This window comes from Oncorhynchus clarkii, chromosome 2 (genome assembly GCF_045791955.1).
Source record: "Oncorhynchus clarkii lewisi isolate Uvic-CL-2024 chromosome 2, UVic_Ocla_1.0, whole genome shotgun sequence".
Classification (NCBI taxonomy): Eukaryota; Metazoa; Chordata; class Actinopteri; order Salmoniformes; family Salmonidae; genus Oncorhynchus; species Oncorhynchus clarkii.
In genome coordinates, this window is record NC_092148.1 from 3,540,619 (window position 1) to 3,563,613 (window position 22,995).

Here is a 22,995-nt window from a genome sequence, read left to right on the forward strand (position 1 = left end):
ATGGAGGTATATACCCTGGTTAATACACCGTTTATGGAGGTATACACCCTGGTTAATACACCGTTTATGGAGGTATACACTGTTTATGGAGGTATACACCTGGTTAATACACCGTTTATGGAGGTATACACCTGATCAATACACCGTTTATGGAGGTATACACCTGGTCAATACACCGTTTATGGAGGTATACACCCTGGTTAATACACCGTTTATGGAGGTATTTTGTTTGCCTGATTCTTCTCATCCAAAGCACTAGCTAGAGATTAGTGGGTTGTTAGTTCTGTACCCATGTGTTATTATATCTCCATTAGTGGGTTGTTGGTTCTAGACCCATGTGTTATTATATCTCCATTAGTGGGTTGTTGGTTCTGGACCCATGTGTTATTATATCTCCATTAGTGGGTTGTTGGTTCTAGACCCATGTGTTATTATATCTCCATTAGTGGGTTGTTGGTTCTGTACCCATGTGTTATTATATCTCCATTAGTGGGTTGTTGGTTCTAGACCCATGTGTTATTATATCTCCATTAGTGGGTTGTTAGTTCTGGACCCATGTGTTATTATATCTCCATTAGTGGGTTGTTAGTTCTGGACCCATGTGTTATTATATCTCCATTAGTGGGTTGTTAGTTCTGGACCCATGTGTTATTATATCTCCATTAGTGGGTTGTTAGTTCTGGACCCATGTGTTATTATATCTCCATTAGTGGGTTGTTAGTTCTGGACCCATGTGTTATTATATCTCCATTAGTGGGTTGTTAGTTCTGGACCCATGTGTTATTATATCTCCATTAGTGGGTTGTTGGTTCTGGACCCATGTGTTATTATATCTCCATTAGTGGGTTGTTAGTTCTGGACCCATGTGTTATTATATCTCCATTAGTGGGTTGTTAGTTCTGGACCCATGTGTTATTATATCTCCATTAGTGGGTTGTTGGTTCTGGACCCATGTGTTATTATATCTCCATTAGTGGGTTGTTAGTTCTGGACCCATGTGTTATTATATCTCCATTAGTGGGTTGTTAGTTCTGGACCCATGTGTTATTATATCTCCATTAGTGGGTTGTTGGTTCTGGACCCATGTGTTATTATATCTCCATTAGTGGGTTGTTAGTTCTGGACCCATGTGTTATTATATCTCCATTAGTGGGTTGTTAGTTCTGGACCCATGTGTTATTATATCTCCATTAGTGGGTTGTTGGTTCTGGACCCATGTGTTTTTATATCTCCATTAGTGGGTTGTTAGTTCTGGACCCATGTGTTATTATATCTCCATTAGTGGGTTGTTAGTTCTGGACCCATGTGTTATTATATCTCCATTAGTGGGTTGTTAGTTCTGGACCCATGTGTTATTATATCTCCATTAGTGGGTTGTTAGTTCTAGACCCATGTGTTATTATATCTCCATTAGTGGGTTGTTGGTTCTGGACCCATGTGTTATTATATCTCCATTAGTGGGTTGTTAGTTCTGGACCCATGTGTTATTATATCTCCATTAGTGGGTTGTTAGTTCTGGACCCATGTGTTATTATATCTCCATTAGTGGGTTGTTAGTTCTGGACCCATGTGTTATTATATCTCCATTAGTGGGTTGTTAGTTCTGGACCCATGTGTTATTATATCTCCATTAGTGGGTTGTTGGTTCTGGACCCATGTGTTTTTATATCTCCATTAGTGGGTTGTTGGTTCTGGACCCATGTGTTATTATATCTCCATTAGTGGGTTGTTGGTTCTGGACCCATGTGTTATTATATCTCCAAACACGTTGTTCAGCCTTGGACTGATGAGGAGACCTGCTGTAGTCTATACATCTCCCAGTGTGTGTGTGTGTGTATGTGTGTGTGTTGTGTTACCTGAGGTTCCGTGGTTATCGGTGTGTGTGTGTGTGTGTTCACCCCCAATGTTTGTTTCAATACTTTTGTTTCTACTCTGTTCTGTGTGAATGTTTGATGACTGTCTGGCTCAGGGGCTTGGACTAGCGTACACAGGCACATACACACAGGCACACACACACAGGCACACACACACAGGCACACACACACACACACACAGGCACACACACACAGGCACACACACACAGGCACACACACACAGACACACACACACAGACACACACACACACACAGACACACACACACCGGGAGGTGTATAGACTACAGCAGGTCTCCTCATCAGTCCAAGGCTGAACAACGTGTCTCCCCAGCAGCAGCGTCCTCCAGCCAGCTAGCTCATGTCTCTGGATGTTCCTTATGTTGTGTATGAGTCTTATTGAAACACACACACACACCAGGTGTGAGCACCTGCTCAGGCACGCACCCTTATTTCAAATGACTAAATAAATCACGCGTTTCTTGAAAGGACAGCAGGTTTTTTCCAAAACAGTAGAATTTGTTGCTGTGAGCATCACAGCGTCCTGGTTTGTGGTGTTGTTTGTAATTATTGACGACTGTGGGGGGGTTTTCATACAGGCATCATTCTTTTGTCACCATTTTAAATATATGTATATTTTGTCAAAAAAAAGGCCTTACGTTTGCAGAAGCTTTTTCTCATATTCAGCATTTTTTAAAAGTAGTTTTGGAAATGGCTGACATAAAAATGGAATACTTTTCCCAGAATGAGGAAACTATAACTTAGAGACCTCAACAGTTCATTAGAGTGACAATTGCATGATATAAAACCTCTTCTCTCTGACTAGAAACACCAGTTACATGATATAAAACCTCTTCTCTCTTCTTCTCTCTGACTAGAACCAACAGTTACATGATATAAACCTCTTCTCTCTGACTAGAAACACCAGTTACATGATATAAAACCTCTTCTCTCTGACTAGAACCAACAGTTACATGATATAAAACCTCTTCTGTCTTCCTGGACTTCTCTTCCTCTTCCTCTCTCTGACTAGAAACACCTGTGTCTTCTCCTTGTCCCTGGTTCCTGGCTACATGATGAAGAGTCTTAGGTGCAGGACAGCAACACAGATAACAGGAGACATAGATATGTTGTGTTTAAGGTTTTGACTGGAAAAAAACCACAGTCCAATAGTCATCTCTATTTCCTGTCTTTGTCTGGGATCCACCGGTTTTCATTTTCCTCCTTGACCCCGGCTCCTTTTCCTCCTTGACCCCGGCTCCTTTTCGTCCTTGACCCTGGCTCCTTTTTCTCCTTGACCCCGGCTCCTTTTTCTCCTTGACCCCGGCACCTTTTCCTCCTTGACCCCGGCTCCTTTTCCTCCTTGACCCTGGCTCCTTTTTCTCCTTGACCCCGGCTCCTTTTTCTCCTTGACCCCGGCATCATTTTTCTCCTTGACCCCGACTAATTTTTCTCCTGGACCCCGGCTCCTAAAAGGAACCTACGTGGCCAGGAGTCATGTTCAGGACTGCAACAGGAGTCATGTTCAGGACTGCAACACAATCAACAGGTGTCATGTTCAGGACTGCAACAGGAGTCATGTTCAGGACTGCAACACAATCAACAGGAGTCATGTTCAGGACTGCAACACAATCAACAGGAGTCATGTTCAGGACTGCAACACAATCAACAGGAGTCATGTTCAGGACTGCAACACAATCAACAGGAGTCATGTTCAGGACTGCAACAGGAGTCATGTTCAGGACTGCAACACAATCAACAGGAGTCATGTTCAGGACTGCAACACAATCAACAGGAGTCATGTTCAGGACTGCAACAGGAGTCATGTTCAGGACTGCAACACAATCAACAGGAGTGATGTTCAGGACTGCCACACAATCAACAGGAGTCATGTTCAGGACTGCAACACAATCAACAGGAGTCATGTTCAGGACTGCAACAGGAGTCATGTTCAGGACTGCAACACAATCAACAGGAGTGATGTTCAGGACTGCAACAGGAGTCATGTTCAGGACTGCAACACAATCAACAGGATTCCTAGCTGTATATGTTTACCGGTATGAATCCAAAGCCACGGTCACGTAGCCTGGTCCCAGATGTGTTTGTGTGTTGTGTAGCCTACTGATCTGGTACCAGGCTAACGGGCACAGTGGGTTCAGCGATAGGTTCAACTGCCTTCTCTGCGCACACGTTGGCCACGTTTCTGTTGGAGAAATGGGAAGATAAACACACCTCTACCTGCAGATTCACCTCTGGCTAGGTCTAAATTATTCATTCTACAAGGTTGTCAGATATTGTAGTTTTCTAGGTTCTTCTGCCTCAAGGCAGAAAACAGACAAACGAGACACTGGGAGCAAATTAGAAACAGGAAGAAAAATCCAGGTAGTTTTCTCTTCTAGTTTGTTTAGAGAGTCAAGAAAGTTTTCTGTTGCTAGAAACCAAAGTAATTGATAATGGATGTCATGTTCGGCGTTTCTAACGAACCCACACTGGGGGCGTTGTGAACGTTGTCCGCCTTTTAATCTCCTCCCGTTGTCAATATTTCATCTGTGTTGTTATCGACAACCAGGCATCATTCGTCTGGAAACAACTACAGGCTAACTTCACTTTCCCCTCCTCGTCTCAAGTGTCAAGGGGTGTGTCTGAGGTGATTTGTTGCATGTATCCCATCCAATCATTACCGAATCTCTACTCAGATTACATCCACACAACCGTAGAGACCTATCCCTGAGAGACCTATCCCTGAGAGACCTATCCCTGAGAGACCTATCCCTGAGAGACCTATCCCTGAGAGACCTATCCCTGAGAGGCCTATCCCTGAGAGACCTATCCCTGAGAGACCTATCCCGTAGAGACCTATCCCGTAGAGACCTATCCCGTAGAGACCAATCCCTGAGAGACCTATCCCTGAGAGACCTATCTCGTAGAGACCTATCCCTGAGAGACCTATCCCTGAGAGACCTATCCCTGAGAGACCTATCCCTGAGAGGCCTATCCCTGAGAGGCCTATCCCTGAGAGACCTATCCCTGAGAGACCTATCCCGTAGAGACCTATCCCGTAGAGACCTATCCCTGAGAGACCTATCCCTGAGAGACTTATCCCTGAGAGACCTATCCCTGAGAGACCTATCTCGTAGAGACCTATCCCTGAGAGACCTATCCCTGAGAGACCTATCCCTGAGAGACCTATCCCTGAGAGACCTATCCCGTAGAGACACAATCAACAGGAGTCATGTTCAGGACTGCAACACAATCAACAGGAGTCATGTTCAGGACTGCAACACAATCAACAGGAGTCATGTTCAGGACTGCAACACAATCAACAGGAGTCATGTTCAGGACTGCAACACAATCAACAGGAGTGATGTTCAGGACTGCAACAGGAGTCATATTCAGGACTGCAACACAATCAACAGGAGTCATATTCAGGACTGCAACACAATCAACATAGAGAGACCTATCCCTGAGAGACCTATCCCTGAGAGAACTATCCCTGAGAGACCTATCCCGTAGAGACCTATCCCTGAGAGACCTATCCCTGAGAGACCTATCCCTTAGAGACCTATCCCTGAGAGACCTATCCCGTAGAGACCTATCCCTGAGAGACCTATCCCTGAGAGACCTATCCCGTAGAGACCTATCCCTGAGACCGAGCAGTTTTTAGAGAGCTCCTCTGATGACTACACCCGAGGTTTACCCAAGTGATTTAGGGGTGTGCATCCCCCCAAAAATGCCACCCGTAAGGGCTCTGGTGAAATGTAGTGCACTAAATAAGAAGTAGGGTGCCTTTTTTGGACGGACGCCCTTAGTAATTATTGGATGTGTACGGTGACTGACTTCAGCGTTTCTCTTCTCGTTCGACGAGAGGCTTTATTCAACCATCCATACAGAGGCTGTTTTCAACCATCCAATCAGAGGCTGTTTTCAACCATCCAATCAGAGGCTGTTTTCAACCATCCATACAGAGACTGTTTTCAACCATCCAATCAGAGGCTGTTTTCAACCATCCAATCAGAGGCTGTATTCAACCATCCATACAGAGGCTGTTTTCAACCATCCAATCAGAGGCTGTTTTCAACCATCCAATCAGAGGCTGTTTTCAACCATCCAATCAGAGGCTGAATTCAACCATCCATACAGAGGCTGTTTTCAACCATCCAATCAGAGGCTGTTTTCAACCATCCAATCAGAGGCTGTTTTCAACCATCCAATCAGAGGCTGTTTCAACCATCCAATCAGAGGCTGTTTTCAACCATCCAATCAGAGGCTGTTTTCAACCATCCAATCAGAGGCTGTTTCAACCATCCAATCAGAGGCTGTTTTCAACCATCCAATCAGAGGCTGTTTCAACCATCCAATCAGAGGCTGTATTCAACCATCCAATCAGAGGCTGTTTTCAACCATCTATACAGAGGCTGTTTTCAACCATCCAATCAGAGGCTGTTTTCAACCATCCAATCAGAGGCTGTTTTCAACCATCCAATCAGAGGCTGTTTTCAACCATCCATACAGAGGCTGTTTTCATATTGTCCAGCCCACTCTGCTGCTCTGAATACATGCTGTTTACCTGTAGTAAGGAGTTTTACTGTGAATACATGTTGTTTACCTGTAGTAAGGAGTTTTACTGTGAATACGTGGTGTTTACCTGTAGTAAGGAGTTTTACTGTGAATACGTGGTGTTTACCTGTAGTAAGGAGTTTTACTGTGAATACATGGTGTTTACCTGTAGTAAGGAGTTTTACTGTGAATACGTGGTGTTTACCTGTAGTAAGGAGTTTTACTGTGAATACATGGTGTTTACCTGTAGTAAGGAGTTTTACTGTGAATACATGGTGTTTACCTGTAGTAAGGAGTTTTACTGTGAATACATGGTGTTTACCTGTAGTAAGGAGTTTTACTGTGAATACATGGTGTTTACCTGTAGTAAGGAGTTTTACTGTGAATACATGTTGTTTACCTGTAGCGAAAAGTTGGGTCTGTAATGGTGTGTTAGTCCCTATAAAGGTTGGGTCTGTATAGATGTGGTGCTCTAGTCCTTCAGGTGTAGTGGGTGTATAGATGTGGTGCGCTGGTCCTTCAGGTATAGTGGGTGTATAGATGTGGTGCTCTGGTCCTTCAGGTATAGTGGGTGTATAGATGTGGTCCTTCAGGTATAGTGGGTGGATAGATGTGATGCTCTGGTCCTTCAGGTATAGTGGGTGTATAGATGTGGTGCTCTGGTCCTTCAGGTATAGATGCTTCAGTGGGTGTATAGATGCTCTGGTCCTTCAGGTATAGTGGGTGTATAGATGTGGTGCTCTGGTCCTTCAGGTATAGTGGGTGTATTAGTGTTGTATAGGCCATCAGTTGTCTGTTGGTGTCTCTCATGCAGTCTCTCTCTGTCCAATACTCTCCCTGTAATGTCGGACAGACTTTTAACGTTGGCACGGACAACCTTTTACATGTTCCTCTTTGTGTCGCTGGGCATTCTGGGCATTCTGGGCAGGCTGACAGGAGGAGGAGGAGGAGGAGCAGGCTGTGTGTTTTAATGAGCCTTGAAACCAGGGGGGAGAGACACACAACCAGGGGAGTCACGAAGAGAGGAGCTCCTGCCTACTATCGAGCCTCTTCTTCTCCTATTCTCTTCTCCTCCTATTCTCTTCTCCTCCTATTCTCTTCTTCTCCTATTCTCTTCTCCTCCTATTCTCTTCTTCTCCTCCTCTCTTCTCCTCCTATTCTCTTCTTCTCCTATTCTCTTCTTCTCCTATTCTCTTCTCCTCCTATTCTCTTCTTCTCCTATTCTCTTCTCCTCCTATTCTCTTCTTCTCCTCCTCTCTTCTTCTCCTATTCTCTTCTTCTCCTATTCTCTTCTTCTCCTATTCTCTTCTTCTCCTATTCTCTTCTCCTCCTATTCTCTTCTTCTCCTATTCTCTTCTTCTCCTCCTCTCTTCTTCTCCTATTCTCTTCTTCTCCTATTCTCTTCTTCTCCTATTCTCTTCTCCTCCTATTCTCTTCTTCTCCTATTCTCTTCTCCTCCTATTCTCTTCTTCTCCTCCTCTCTTCTTCTCCTATTCTCTTCTTCTCCTATTCTCTTCTCCTCCTATTCTCTTCTTCTCCTATTCTCTTCTCCTCCTATTCTCTTCTTCTCCTCCTCTCTTCTTCTCCTATTCTCTTCTTCTCCTATTCTCTTCTTCTCCTATTCTCTTCTCCTCCTATTCTCTTCTCCTATTCTCTTCTCCTCCTATTCTCTTCTTCTCCTATTCTCTTCTTCTCCTATTCTCTTCTCCTCCTATTCTCTTCTTCTCCTATTCTCTTCTCCTCCTATTCTCTTCTTCTCCTCCTCTCTTCTTCTCCTATTCTCTTCTCCTCCTATTCTCTTCTTCTCCTATTCTCTTCTCCTCCTATTCTCTTCTCCTATTCTCTTCTCCTCCTATTCTCTTCTCCTCCTATTCTCTTCTTCTCCTATTCTCTTCTCCTATTCTCTTCTCCTCTTTGGCTCCTCTCCTCTTTCTCCTCCACTTCTCTATCGCCTCTTTTCAAACTTGCCTTTACATCGGTCTCTCTTTTGCCAGATCCTGTTGGTGTGTGAGGAGATGGGGATGAGTAGGGAGGAGGGGAGGGGTAAGGAGGGGGGAGAGACCAAAACAACAAGCAGCTTTCACTGGGCGTCTTTTAGTCTCTAAAGGACAGCTGCTCCCCAAACCTCTTCTGGAAATAAAGTGAAAGCAATTAAGATATGATAAAGAGCTCTCTCTCTCTCTCTCTCTCTCTCTCTCTCTCTCTCTCTCTCTCTCTCTCTCTCTCTCTCTCTCTCTCTCTCTCTCTCTCTCTCTCTCTCTCTCTCTCTCTCTCTCTCTCTCTCTCTCTCTCTCTCTCTCTCTCTCTCTCGCTCTCTCTCTCTCTCTCTGTCTCTCTCTCGCTCTCTCTCTCTCTGTCTCTCTCTCTCTCTCTCTCTTTCTCTCTCTCTCTCTCTCTCTCTCTCTGTCTCTCTCTCTCTATCTGTCTCTCTCTCTTTCTCTCTCTCTCTCTTTCTCTCTCTTTCTCTCTCTTTCTCTCTCTTTCTCTTTCTCTCTCTTTCTCTCTCTTTCTCTCTCTCTCTCTCTGTCTCTCTCTCTCTGTCTCTCTCTCTGTCTCTCTCTCTGTCCCTCTCTCTCTCCCTCTCTCTGTCTCTCTCTCTCTGTCTCTCGCTCTCTCTGTCCCTCTCTCTCTTTCTCTCTCTCTTTTCTCTCTCTTTCAACTCTCTCTCTCTGTCTCTCTCTATCTCTCTCTCTCACTCTCTCTATCTATCTAAGCATTAGGTATTTTTCCTTTGGAAGACAGAGGCCCTTATAGACAATGGACATTTATATTGGAAGTCTGTCTGAGACTTAATAGGACGAGTGCAGGCCTCTCTCGTGTGTGTGTGTGTTCCCGTGTGTGTGATTTTTAACACCAACACTCTGTATAAAATTAGACGATTCTCCTTTCCTTCAACATCCCCGGGTCTCCATGGCAACCAGTTTAGAAGCAATTAGCTCGCTATCAGGAAACTCTACGTTCCTTAATTGGTTCATCAAAGATGATATTAACTATAGAAGCCACATCGTGGATTCTTTTTTTTCCCCATTTAATTTACTACACTAACAGATACTACTAAAACAAACTGACACGAAGATAACGTCCTCTTACTCTCTTTGAGGATTTAGTTTTCTTGTTTCATCGTGTGTCTCTTTGGCAGAATGATTGGTAGTGTATGTGTGTTGGGTGGGTGACAGCCCTGGACACGTTGGTTTCTGCCTGTTGTAGCTAGTCCTCTCTTTTTTTATGTCGTCTAATTAGCACATATTCATGATGGGAACATATTCTCTTTCTGTGGGTGTGAAGAGACACAGAGACAGAGAGAGGGGAGAGAGACATTTTTTTTTAAAACATCCAATTTGTGAACTTCGTTTGAGAGGTTTCGTTTTAAATAACACCTTTTTTTACAGGCTAATAAAAGAGATGTATTTTATGCTGTGATCGCTAGACATTAAAACAGCCTTGGTCTCAAATGGCACCCTGTTCAGAAAATTAAAACAGCCTTGGTCTCAGATGGCACCCTGTTCAGACATTAAACAGCCTTAGTCTCAGATGGCACCCTGTTCAGACATTAAAACAGCCTTGGTCTCTCTATCCATGTTCCATATGAGACAGTCCTGGTCTGAGTCTAGTCATGTTCTAGTTGAGACAGTCCTAGTCTGAGTCTAGTCATGTTCTAGTTGAGACAGTCCTGGTCTGAGTCTAGTCATGTTCCAGTTGAGACAGTCCTGGTCTGAGTCTAGTCATGTTCTAGTTGAGACAGTCCTGGTCTGAGTCTAGTCATGTTCCAGTTGAGACAGTCCTGGTCTGAGTCTAGTCATGTTCTAGTTGAGACAGTCCTGGTCTGAGTCTAATTGAAATGCTGTAGTCTCTCTCCTTATCATGTATAACATGAGCTTGGTATCAACTCTGGATAAAACAACGTTGTGTTTAAACTGCCACTCTTTCTTGTCTTTCAGATTGGGGAGACCCAGCTGGTGCTTGTGACTGAGGAGTCCTTTGACTCCCAGTACTATGTGGCTCACAACAAATACTATGAGCAGGTAAGACACCAGGCTTTCATTCAACTCACCCTGCTACAACTCAGTGACATGACATTTCACTACAGTTGAAGACGATAAGAGATGGCATTAGAAGGTTTATAGAATTCTTTCTTATACACAACATCACCATGGAAACATTGGGTTTGACTGTCTCTTATACACGACATCACCATGGAAACATTGGGTTTGACTGTCTGTACTCTTATACACGTCATCACCATGGAAACATTGGGTTTGACTGTCTCTTATACACGACATCACCATGGAAACATTGGGTTTGACTGTCTGTACTCTTATACACGTCATCACCATGGAAACATTGGGTTTGACTGTCTGTACTCTTATACACGACATCACCATGGAAACATTTGGTTTGACTGTCTCTTATACACGTCATCACCATGGAAACATTGGGTTTGACTGTCTGTACTCTTATACACGACATCACCATGGAAACATTGGGTTTGACTGTCTGTACTCTTATACACGACATCACCATGGAAACATTGGGTTTGACTGTCTGTACTCTTATACACGACATCACCATGGAAACATTGGGTTTGACTGTCTGTACTCTTATACACGTCATCACCATGGAAACATTGGGTTTGACTGTCTGTACTCTTATACACGACATCACCATGGAAACATTGGGTTTGACTGTCTGTACTCTTATACACGACATCACCATGGAAACATTAGGTTTGACTGTCTGTACTCTTATACACGACATCACCATGGAAACATTAGGTTTGACTGTCTGTACTCTTATACACGATATCACCATGGAAACATTAGGTTTGACTGCCTGTACTCTTATACACGACATCACCATGGAAACATTAGGTTTGACTGTCTGTACTCTTATACACGACATCACCATGGAAACATTGGGTTTGACTGTCTGTACTCTTATACACGACATCACCATGGAAACATTGGGTTTGACTGTCTGTACTCTTATACACGACATCACCATGGAAACATTGGGTTTGACTGTCTGTACTCTTATACACGACATCACCATGGAAACATTGGGTTTGACTGTCTGTACTCTTATACACGACATCACCATGGAAACATTAGGTTTGACTGTCTGTACTCTTATACACGACATCACCATGGAAACATTGGGTTTGACTGTCTCTTATACACAACATCACCATGGAAACATTAGGTTTGACTGTCTGTACTCTTTATTCTCTTATCACAGAGAAATGCCCAACCGGATTAACACATGTTGGCTTTCAAACAGGTGGTTACCACAGGTTAGATTAGTCTGTGTGTGGTTAGATTGTAATGCAGGTGGTTACCACAGGTTAGATTAGTCTGTGTGTGGTTAGATTGTAATGCAGGTGGTTACCACAGGTTAGATTAGTCTGTGTGTGGTTAGATTGTAATGCAGGTGGTTACCACAGGTTAGATTAGTCTGTGTGTGGTTAGATTGTAATGCAGGTGGTTACCACAGGTTAGATTAGTCTGTGTGTGGTTAGATTGTAATGCAGGTGGTTACCACAGGTTAGATTAGTCTGTGTGTGGTTAGATTGTAATGCAGGTGGTTACCACAGGTTAGATTAGTCTGTGTGTGGTTAGATTGTAATGCAGGTGGTTACCACAGGTTAGATTAGTCTGTGTGTGGTTAGATTGTAATGCAGGTGGTTACCACAGGTTAGATTAGTCTGTGTGTGGTTAGATTGTAATGCAGGTGGTTACCACAGGTTAGATTAGTCTGTGTGTGGTTAGATTGTAATGCAGGTGGTTACCACAGGTTAGATTAGTCTGTGTGTGGTTAGATTGTAATGCAGGTGGTTACCACAGGTTAGATTAGTCTGTGTGTGGTTAGATTGTAATGCAGGTGGTTACCACAGGTTAGATTAGTCTGTGTGTGGTTAGATTGTAATGCAGGTGGTTACCACAGGTTAGATTAGTCTGTGTGTGGTTAGATTGTAATGCAGGTGGTTACCACAGGTTAGATTAGTCTGTGTGTGGTTAGATTGTAATGCAGGTGAGTCAGTTTATTTGACCTTCATTTAACTAGGCAAGTCAGTGAAGAACAAATTCCTATTTTCAATGACGGCCTTGGAACAGTGGGTTAACTGAACGACAGATTTGTACCTTGTCAGCTCGGGGATTCGAACTTGCAACCTTTCAGTTACTAGTCCAACGCTCTAATGCAGGTGGTTACCCCCAGGTTAGCTTAGCTTGTATTGCAGGTAGTTACCCCCAGGTTAGCTTAGCTTGTAATGCAGGTGGTTACCCCCAGGTTAACTCAACTTGTAATGCAGGTGGTTACCCCCAGGTTAACTTAGCTTGTAATGCAGGTGGTTACCCCAGGTTAGCTTAGCTTGTAATGCAGGTGGTTACCCCAGGTTAGCTTAGCTTGTAATGCAGGTGGTTACCCCCAGGTTAGCTTAGCTTGTAATGCAGGAGGTTACCCCGGGTTAGCTTAGCTTGTAATGCAGGTGGTTACCCCCAGGTTAGCTTAGCTTGTAATGCAGGTGGTTACCCCAGGTTAGCTTAGCTTGTAATGCAGGTGGTTACCCCAGGTTAGCTTAGCTTGTAATGCAGGTGGTTACCCCCAGGTTAGCTTAGCTTGTAATGCAGGTGGTTACCCCAGGTTAGCTTAGCTTGTAATGCAGATGGTTACCCCAGGTTAGCTCAGCTTGTAATGCAGATGGTTACCCCAGGTTAGCTCAGCTTGTAATGCAGATGGTTACCCCAGGTTAGCTCAGCTTGTAATGCAGATGGTTACCCCAGGTTAGCTCAGCTTGTAATGCAGGTGGTTACCCCAGGTTAGCTCAGCTTGTAATCAATCACATGGAGGCCCTCCAGTCCTCCGTTTTGGCAACTGATAATAAGACTAATCTCCTGCTTTTAATGTGCAAACATTCAGTCCAGCCTTCATCCTTCCAGCCTTAAGCCACATACCAGCTGAAAATCCCACAGCACCCTGCTGCACATGGCTTCAAAGCTTCCCTCCCCTCGTCTCCTTGTAAAAATAAAAAAATAACTTTCAAACATCCCTTCAAATAAATCAATTTACCCCTGTGTTAACAATCATCAAAAACATGTTTGAAGTTGTGCTTTTAAAAAAAAGGGACTGGAAGAGAGCAGTGATACTTGTTCTCCCTGCCGGTCTTGTCTCTGGGCTATAAATGTAGTTACTAGTGTCATCTAGTTGCTGTAGCTCCAGGTGGACTGTTGGCAGTTTGATCTGCGTCAAAGGTTTTTCCAAACCCATCCCTCTAAAATGATTTATTTTTTTCTCGCTTGCCCATCCTAAATCAGGAGCTGTCTAGAGGGCTGAGTACACAATGACATGTGACTGGTCTCTAGACATGTGACCGGTCTCTAGACATGTGACTAGTCTCTAGACATGTGACTAGTCTCTAGACATGTGACTAGTCTCTAGACATGTGACCGGTCTCTAGACATATGACCGGTCTCTAGGCATGTGACCGGTCTCTAGGCATGTGACCGGTCTCTAGACATGTGACCGGTCTCTAGACATGTGACCGGTCTCTAGGCATGTGACCGGTCTCTAGGCATGTGATCGGTCTCTAGACATGGGACCGGTCTCTAGGCATGTGACCGGTCTCTAGACATGGGACCGGTCTCTAGACATGGGACCGGTCTCTGTTTTACTCTGCTTCTCTCCCAGGCAGCTGGAAACACATCTTTCTGTGACACACTGTGCGAATAGATGGGATTCATATTCAACCATTATGTCATAAAACCATGAGCCAACGTTTAAAGCCCCATCCCTGACACCACATCACAGCATCCCGCTCTCTCTGTTTATTTCTCTCTCTCTCTTTAACTGTCACTCTCTGTGTCTCTCTCTCTTTCGATCCTGATTTCTCTCGTCTCTCTCTTTCTCTCGCTCTCTGTGTGTCTGTCTGTCTGTCTCTCTCTTTGTCTCTCTTTCTCTCTCTCTGTCTCACTCTCTGTCTCACTCTCTGTCTCACTCTCTCTCTTTCTGTCTCTCTTTCTCTCTCTGTCTCTCTTTCTCTCTCTCGCTCTCTGTGTGTCTGTCTCTCTCTCTCTTTGTCTCGCTTTCTCTCTCTCTGTCTCTCTCTCTGTCTCTCACTCTCTGTCTCTCTCTCTTTGTCTCTCTTTCTCTCTCTCTGTCTCTCTCTGTCTCTCTTTCTCTCTCTCTGTCTCTCTCTTTCTCTCTCTCTCTTTCTCTCTCTCTCTGTCTCTCTATGTCTCTCTCTCTCTCTTTCTCTCTCTCTTTGTCTCTCTCTCTTTGTCTCTTTCTCTCTCTGTCTCTCTCTTTTTCTCTCTCTCTTTGTCTCTCTTTCTCTCTCTGTCTCTCTTTCTGTCTCTTTCTCTCACTCTCGCTTTCTGTGTCGGTCTGTCTCTATGTCTCTCTCTTTGTCTCTCTGTCTCTCTCTGTCTCTCTCTGTCTCTCTGTCTCTCTCTGTCTCTCTCTTGTTGTTTTGTGAGTCTGTTCTAAGACACCACCACCACTCTTCCTGTCCCTATATATTCTACAGACTGTGGTTCAGGGGTACACCATTTGGTATTTGGTACACCAATCTAGTACCGGGTCGGACCCACCTTTACCTCCAGAACAGCCTAAAATCTTAGGGGAATCCTGACTCTGCCATCAGCATGACGCAACAAGAACCCAGGATTCGTCGGACCAGGCGAGATACTGGATCCGACTCGCCTGGCAGCCACGATCATACCGCGCTCAGTCGCTTCGGTCACTGGTTTTGCCCGTTCTAACGTTCAATATAGCAGTAACTGAATGCCTTGATGCCTGTCTGCCTGCTTTATAGAGCACGTCACGGCCACTTGACTTGTAGGAGGGATCCATTTTTGCGAACGGGGTGGTGTACCTAATAAACTGTCCGGTGAGTGTATATATTATGTCTCAGAGCTCGTGGAGTCTGGAGCTGAGGTATTAGATGTGTCCCTTTGCTTGGGGCCTGTGCAGCAAAGTGATCTGTGCTTGTCTGACCCTGACCCGAACCCTAACCACCTCTGGCGGTCATCATAAAGACAGCCTGCCTACCAGCCACCACAGAAGATCTGCCATTCCTGTCTTTCACTCTCCTCTCACTCTCCCGCCACTCTCCTCTCACTCTCCTCTCACTCTCCCCTCACTCTCCTCTCACTCTCCCCTCACTCTCCTCTCACTCTCCCCTCACTCTCCCATCACTCTCCTCTCACTCTCCCGCCACTCTCCCCTCACTCTCCCTTCACTCTCCCCTCTCTCCTCTCACTCTCCCCTCTCTCCTCTCACTCTCCCCTCACTCTCCCGTCACTCTTCCGTCACTCTCCCCTCACTGTCCTCTCACTCTCCTCTCACTCTCCCGTCACTCTCCTCTCACTCTCCCCTCACTCTCCCGTCACTCTCCTCTCACTCTCCCCTCACTCTCCCGTCACTCTCCTCTCACTCTCCTCTCACTCTCCTCTCACTCTCCTCTCACTCTCCCCTCACTATCCTCTCACTCTCCTCTCACTCTCCCCTCACTCTCCTCTCACTCTCCCCTCACTCTCCTCTCACTCTCCCGTCACTCTCCCTTCACTCTCCTCTCACTCTCCTCTCACTCTCCCGTCACTCTCCCGTCACTCTCCCGTCACTCTCCTCTCACTCTCCTCTCACTCTCACGTCACTCTCCTCTCACTCTCCCTTCACTCTCGTCTCACTCTCACGTCACTCTCCTCTCACTCTCCCTTCACTCTCCACTCACTCTCCTCTCACTCTCCCGTCACTCTCCTCTCACTCTCCCTTCACTCTCCTCTCACTCTCCTCTCACTCTCACGTCACTCTCCTCTCACTCCCCATTCACTATCCTCTCACTCCCCTCTCACTCTCACGTCACTCTCCTCTCACTCTCCACTCACTCTCCTCTCACTCTCACGTCACTCTCTTCTCACTCTCCCTTCACTCTCCTCTCACTCTCCTCTCACTCTCACGTCACTCTCCTCTCACTCTCCCTTCACTCTCCTCTCACTCTCCTCTCACTCTCACGTCACTCTCCTCTCACTCTCCTCTCACTCTCCCCTCACTATCCTCTCACTATCCTCTCACTCTCCTTTCACTGTTTTCACTCCTACCGTCTAAATTGAAGGACTTAAAAAAGGATTGGATAGAGAGAGAGATATAGAGATAGATAGAGATAGATAGAGAGAGAGATAGAGAGGGAGATAGATAGAGATAGATAGAGAGGGAGAGAGATAGAGAGGGAGATAGATAGAGAGAGAGAGAAAAGACTCCTCTCCTTGGCTGGGTGACCCCTGCTGAATAGCCCTGTGAATCCAGTATGGTCTCCGGAATATTCTCATTATGTCTCTGTTAAGAGTCTCTGGGCATTGTGACGGATGAATCCTCTCTCCTGCTGCTCTCCTGCTATTCAGCTGCACAGGAGAGAGGGAGAGTGGGGAGGGGACAGGGTGAGGGGTGGGAGGGAGAGGGGAGAGTAAAGGAGAGAGGGGTGGGAGGGAGAAGGGAGAGAGGGAGAGTGGGGAGGGGACAGGGTGAGGGAGAGGGGAGAGTAAAGGAGAGAGGGGTGGGTGGAAGAGAGGGGTGGGAGGGAGAGGGGAGAGTAAAGGAGAGAGGGGTGGGAGGGAGAGAGGGGTGGGAGGGAGGGAGGGAGGGAGAAGGTAGGAAGGAAAGAGGTGGGGGGGAGAGAGAGAGGGAGGGAGGGAGGAGAGGAGGGGGAGGGGACAGGGAGAGGAGAGAGTAGTAGGAGGGAGAGAAAGAGGAGGGAGGGAGGGAGGGAGGGAGGGAGGGAGGGAGGGAGGGAGGGAGGGAGAGGAGAGAGTAGTAGGAGGGAGAGAAAGAGGTGGGGGGAGGAGAGAGGGAGGGAGAGGGGAGAGTGTTAGGGGGAGGGGACAGGGAGAGGAGAGAGAGAAAGAGGTGGGGGGAGGAGAGAGAGAGGGAGGGAGGGAGGGGAGAGGTGTGGTGTACAAGGAGCTGCAGGGAATTCTAAAGCTGTCGGAAGTGTCTTGCCATACCTTCTTTAATGGTAAAAGAGAGAGTGTAGAGAGAGAGAGGAGTGTGTGCCTCCATGTGTGTGTGTGTGTGTGATATTCTGTTGGTGGGAGGGGGACATGTGCTATGATCCCTAAAAGAAAGGAGACATGGCCAGCTACTCTGAACACACAGCCCTCTGCAGATCAGGGGGGCCGGGGACACAGTGATCTAACATGGATCGGTTTGTTATCAGACCCAACCGACTGCTGCTCATCTAAAGTGTTATGGGCTACTGTTTAATAGCAGAGCACTGTTTTCCCCTGTTAGCCACTGTCTCTATCCTAATAAGACACTTTAGTCATCACCTTATGCTGACACAGAGGGTGTGTCTCTATGTAAGATTGTGTTCTGGTGTGTTTGAATAGACGGGATCCTCGTGTCAGGCCTTAACAAGCTTTTTCATCATTTAATCAACTGGTGGAGGGCTGCCTTCGACCACCCAGTCCACACGCACCATCCTCTCTGTCCACTCCTATCATATAGACTCACCTGGTCACCATCCCCTCTGTCCACTCCTATCATATAGCCTCACCTGGTAAAGGGCTGCCTTCGACCACCCAGTCCACACGCACCATCCTCTCTGTCCACTCCTATCATATAGACTCACCTGGTCACCATCCCCTCTGTCCACTCCTATCATATAGCCTCACCTGGTAAAGGGCTGCCTTCGACCACCCAGTCCACACGCACCATCCCCTCTGTCCACTCCTATCATATAGACTCACCTGGTCACCTAGCATTATCAAATAACCTCACCTGGTAAAGGGCTGCCTTCGACCACCCAGTCCACACGCACCATCCTCTCTGTCCACTCCTATCATATAGACTCACCTGGTCACCACTCCTATCACATAGACTCACCTGGTAAAGGGCTGCCTTCGACCACCCAGTCCACACGCACCATCCTCTCTGTCCACTCCTATCATATAGCCTCACCTGGTCACCACTCCTATCATATAGCCTCACCTGGTAAAGGGCTGCCTTCGACCACCCAGTCCACACGCACCATCCTCTCTGTCCACTCCTATCATATAGACTCACCTGGTCACCACTCCTATCATATAGACTCACCTGGTAAAGGGCTGCCTTCAACCACCCAGTCCACACGCACCATCCTCTCTGTCCACTCCTATCATATAGACTCACCTGGTCACCATCCCCTCTGTCCACTCCTATCATATAGACTCACCTGGTAAAGGGCTGCCTTCGACCACCCAGTCCACACGCACCATCCTCTCTGTCCACTCCTATCATATAGACTCACCTGGTAAAGGGCTGCCTTCGACCACCCAGTCCACACGCACCATCCTCTCTGTCCACTCCTATCATATAGACTCCCCTGGTCACCACTCCTATCATATAGACTCACCTGGTAAAGGGCTGCCTTCGACCACCCAGTCCACACGCACCATCCCCTCTGTCCACTCCTATCATATAGACTCACCTGGTCACCATCCCCTCTGTCCACTCCTATCATATAGACTCACCTGGTCACCACTCCTATCATATAGACTCACCTGGTAAAGGGCTGCCTTCGACCACCCAGTCCACACGCACCATCCTCTCTGTCCACTCCTATCATATAGCCTCACCTGGTAAAGGGCTGCCTTCGACCACCCAGTCCACACGCACCATCCCCTCTGTCCACTCCTATCATATAGACTCACCTGGTCACCTAGCATTATCATATAGACTCACCTGGTCACCTAGCATTATCATATAGACTCACCTGGTCACCTAGCATTATCGTATAGACTCACCTGGTCACCTAGCATTATCATATAGACTCACCTGGTCACCAGCTCTATCATATAGACTCACCTGGTTACCAGCCCTATCATATAGACACACCTGGTCACCACTCCTATCATATAGACTCACCTGGTCACCACTCCTATCATATAGCCTCACCTGGTCACCAGCTCTATCATATAGACACACCTGGTTACCAGCCCTATCATATAGACTCACCTGGTCACCACTCCTATCATATAGACTCACCTGGTCACCAGCTCTATCATATAGACTCATCTGGTTACCAGCCCTATCATATAGACTCACCTGGTTACCAGCCCTATCATATAGACTCATCTGGTCACCAGCCCTATCATATAGACTTACCTGGTTACCAGCCCTATCATATAGACTCACCTGGTTACCAGCCCTATCATATAGACTCACCTGGTTACCAGCCCTATCATATAGACTCACCTGGTCACCAGCCCTATCATATAGACTCACCTGGTCACCAGCCCTATCATATAGACACGCCTGGTCACCAGCCCTATCATATAGACTCACCTGGTCACCAGCCCTATCATATAGACTCACCTGGTCACCAGCCCTATCATATAGACTCACCTGGTCACCAGCCCTATCATATAGACTCACCTGGTCACCAGCCCTATCATATAGACTCACCTGGTCACCAGCCCTATCATATAGACTCACCTGGTCACCAGCCCTATCATATAGACTCGCCTGGTCAACAGCCCTATCATATAGACTCACCTGGTCACCAGCCCTATCATATAGCCTCACCTGGTCACCAGCCCTATCATATAGCCTCACCTGGTCACCAGCCCTATCATATACACTCACCTGGTCACCTCACCTGGTCTCATCTGGTAGAAGACTGATGCAGAGGCATACAGTGCATTCGGAAAGTATTCAGACCCCTTGACTTTTTCCATATTTCGTTAAGTTACAACCGTATTCTGAAATGGAGTAGTTTTTAGCTACACAAAATAATCTACCCACAATACCCCATAATGACAAAGCAAGAATGGTTTTATTTTATTTGTGCAAATATATTACAAATAAAAAAACGGAAATATAACATTTACATAAGTATTCAGACCCTTTACTAGGTACTTTGTTGAAGCACCTTTGGCAGCGATTACAGACTCTAGTCGTCTTGGGTATGACGCTACAATCTTGGCACACCTGTATTTGGGGAGTTTCTCCCATTTTTCTCTGCAGATCCTCTCAAGCTCTGTCAGGTTGGATGGGGAGTTTCGCTGCACAGCTATTTTCAGGTCTCTCCAGAGATGTTCGATCGGATTCAAGTCCGGGAATCTATCTGGGCCACTCAAGGACTTTCAGAGACTTGTCGCGAAGCCACTCCTGCATTGTATTTGCTGTCTGCTTAGGGTTATTGTCCTGTATGAAGGTGAACCTTCACCCCAGTCTGAGGTCCTGAGTGCTCTGGAGCAGGTTTTCATCAAGGATCTCTCTGTACTTTACTCTGTTTATCTTTGCCTCAATCCTGACTAGTCTCCCAGTCCCTGCTGCTGAAAAACATCCCCACAGCATGATACTGCCACCACCATGCTTCACCGTAGGGATGGTGCCAGGTTTCCTCCAGACGTGACACTTGGCATTCAGGCTAAAGATTTCAATCTTGGTTTTATCAAACCAGAGAATATTGTTTCTCACGGTCTGAGAGTCTTTAGGTGCCTTTTGGCAACTCCAAGTGGGCTGTCATGTGCCTTTTATTGGGGAGTGTCTTCCGTCTGGCCACTCAACCATAAAGGCCTGATTGGTGGAGTGCTGCAGAGATGGTTGTTCTTCTGGAAGGTTCTCCCATCTCCACAGAGGAACTCTGGAGCTCTGTCAGAGTGACCATCGGGTTTTAGGTCACCTCCCTGACCAAGACCCTTCTCCCCCGATTGCTACGGACAATTCCTTCGACCTCATGGCTTGGTTTTTAGCTCTGACATGCACTGTCAACCTTATATAGACAGGTTTCCACATCATGTCCAATCAATTGAATTTACCACAGGTGGACTCCAATCAAGTTGTAGAAACATCTCAAGGATAATCAATGGAAACAGGATGCATCTGAGCTCAATTTCGAGTCTCATAGCAAAGGGTCTGAATACTTATTTAAATAAGGTATTTCTGTTTTTTTTATTTGTGAGTACACTGTACATCCTTTACATAACCCGTGTGGAAGGAAGGATCTTTTTGTTGTCCAGACACCCTTTGAGCAGGCATGAGCAGGCATGAGAGAGCAGTACTACGTGGTAAAGATGTCTATAAACTGTAGTTACCTACAACGCTGTCCACTGGGAACAGGGCCCAACAGTACCTCACACTAAATCATATAGATAGGAGGATTCTGTCATGACGGGCTCATCAATGTACATGGTATACAGATATTTCTAAAGGAAACGACTGAAGACTTGTTCTCGTTGTCAAGCACCCCGAACGCCTGTTTTCTGTTCAGTTGAGATGTGAAAGCTCGTCTCTCTCAGAACATGCCAACGTTTGACCTTGAGCGCTTTACATAATTGAATGGAAAAACAATTGTCACAGAAAGAATAAGACAATTAGGGGCAGCAGCGTTCAGGGGAAACACATTTATTTTCCAGTTAATTGAAACAGTAATTGTCAGATCCAAAGATATTCTCTATAGTATAGAGTTTTGATGGAACATAATAGGGCCTTTCAGACATCTCCTCACCAAGCCAGGCCTTCTGCCCCCCTTCCTCCCATCAACAGCCCCCCCCTTCCTCCCATCAACAGCCCCCCCCCCCATCAACAGCCCCCCCCCCCTTCCCCCCATCAACAGCCCCCCCCTTCCTCCCATCAACAGCCCCCCCCCCCGTTCCTCCCATCAACAGCCCCCCCTTCCTCCCATCAACAGCCCCCCCCCCCTCCCATCAACAGCCCCCCCCCCCCCCCCCCCGTTCCTCCCATCAACAGCCCCCCCCTTCCTCCCATCAACAGCCCCCCCCCCTTCCTCCCGTCAACAGCCCCCCCCCCCCCCCGTTCCGCCCATGGTTGAAGGGAGCTGTGGAAGGGGGGCTGTGGAAGGGGGGGGAAGGGGGGGGGGTGATGGGGGAAGGGGGTTTAAATGCCAGGCTAAGCCGTTTAAATGCCAGGCTAATACCAACACTACCAACCAAGCACAACATAATGAAGGCCATTACAACCCCGAACCCCTGTAGATTAATCTCCTCTGCACAAGCATCTTTAAATCCAATTGTGTGGAGGTTGGATCCAACTTTTCTATAGGACCTGATGCATATATATATAAGTGTGTAATCTCAGGGAGCAGTGTAGAAATGTGTTGTGAAGGAACGAGGGTTATATCTGTCTTGGGAATACTGGGAATGCCACAGCGTTCCGAGGTGGAACACTAAGCCCCGTTCCCGTACTCCAGGGGCTGTTAGGAGCAAGCTGTGCACACTATACAGCCCCTGCTGTACTGTACTCCCATTGACTGGAACTGGAGGAGGATACATCCCCTGCTGTACTGTACTCCCATTGACTGGGACTGTGACTGTACTCCCATTGGCTGGGACTGGAGGAGGATACATCCCCTGCTGTACTGTACTCCCATTGACTGGGACTGGAGGAGGATACATCCCCTGCTGTACTGTACTCCCATTGACTGGGACTGTGACTGTACTCCCATTGGCTGGGACTGGAGGAGGACACATCCCCTGCTGTACTGTACTCCCATTGACTGGGACTGGAGGAGGACACATCCCCTGCTGTACTGTACTCCCATTGACTGGGACTGGAGGAGGACACATCCCCTGC

General features: G+C 46.7%; 1 protein-coding gene across 1 annotated transcript in view; it reads left to right on the plus strand.

Moving 5' to 3' along the window:
• LOC139419385 (CDK5 regulatory subunit associated protein 1-like 1) overlaps positions 1-22,995 on the plus strand; it is a 748,160-nt gene that overhangs the window by 685,834 nt on the left and 39,331 nt on the right. The window contains exon 13 of the mRNA XM_071169333.1: positions 10,368-10,451. Within this exon, the coding sequence (XP_071025434.1) occupies positions 10,368-10,451 (84 nt within the window). The remainder of the gene's footprint in view (positions 1-10,367; positions 10,452-22,995) is intronic.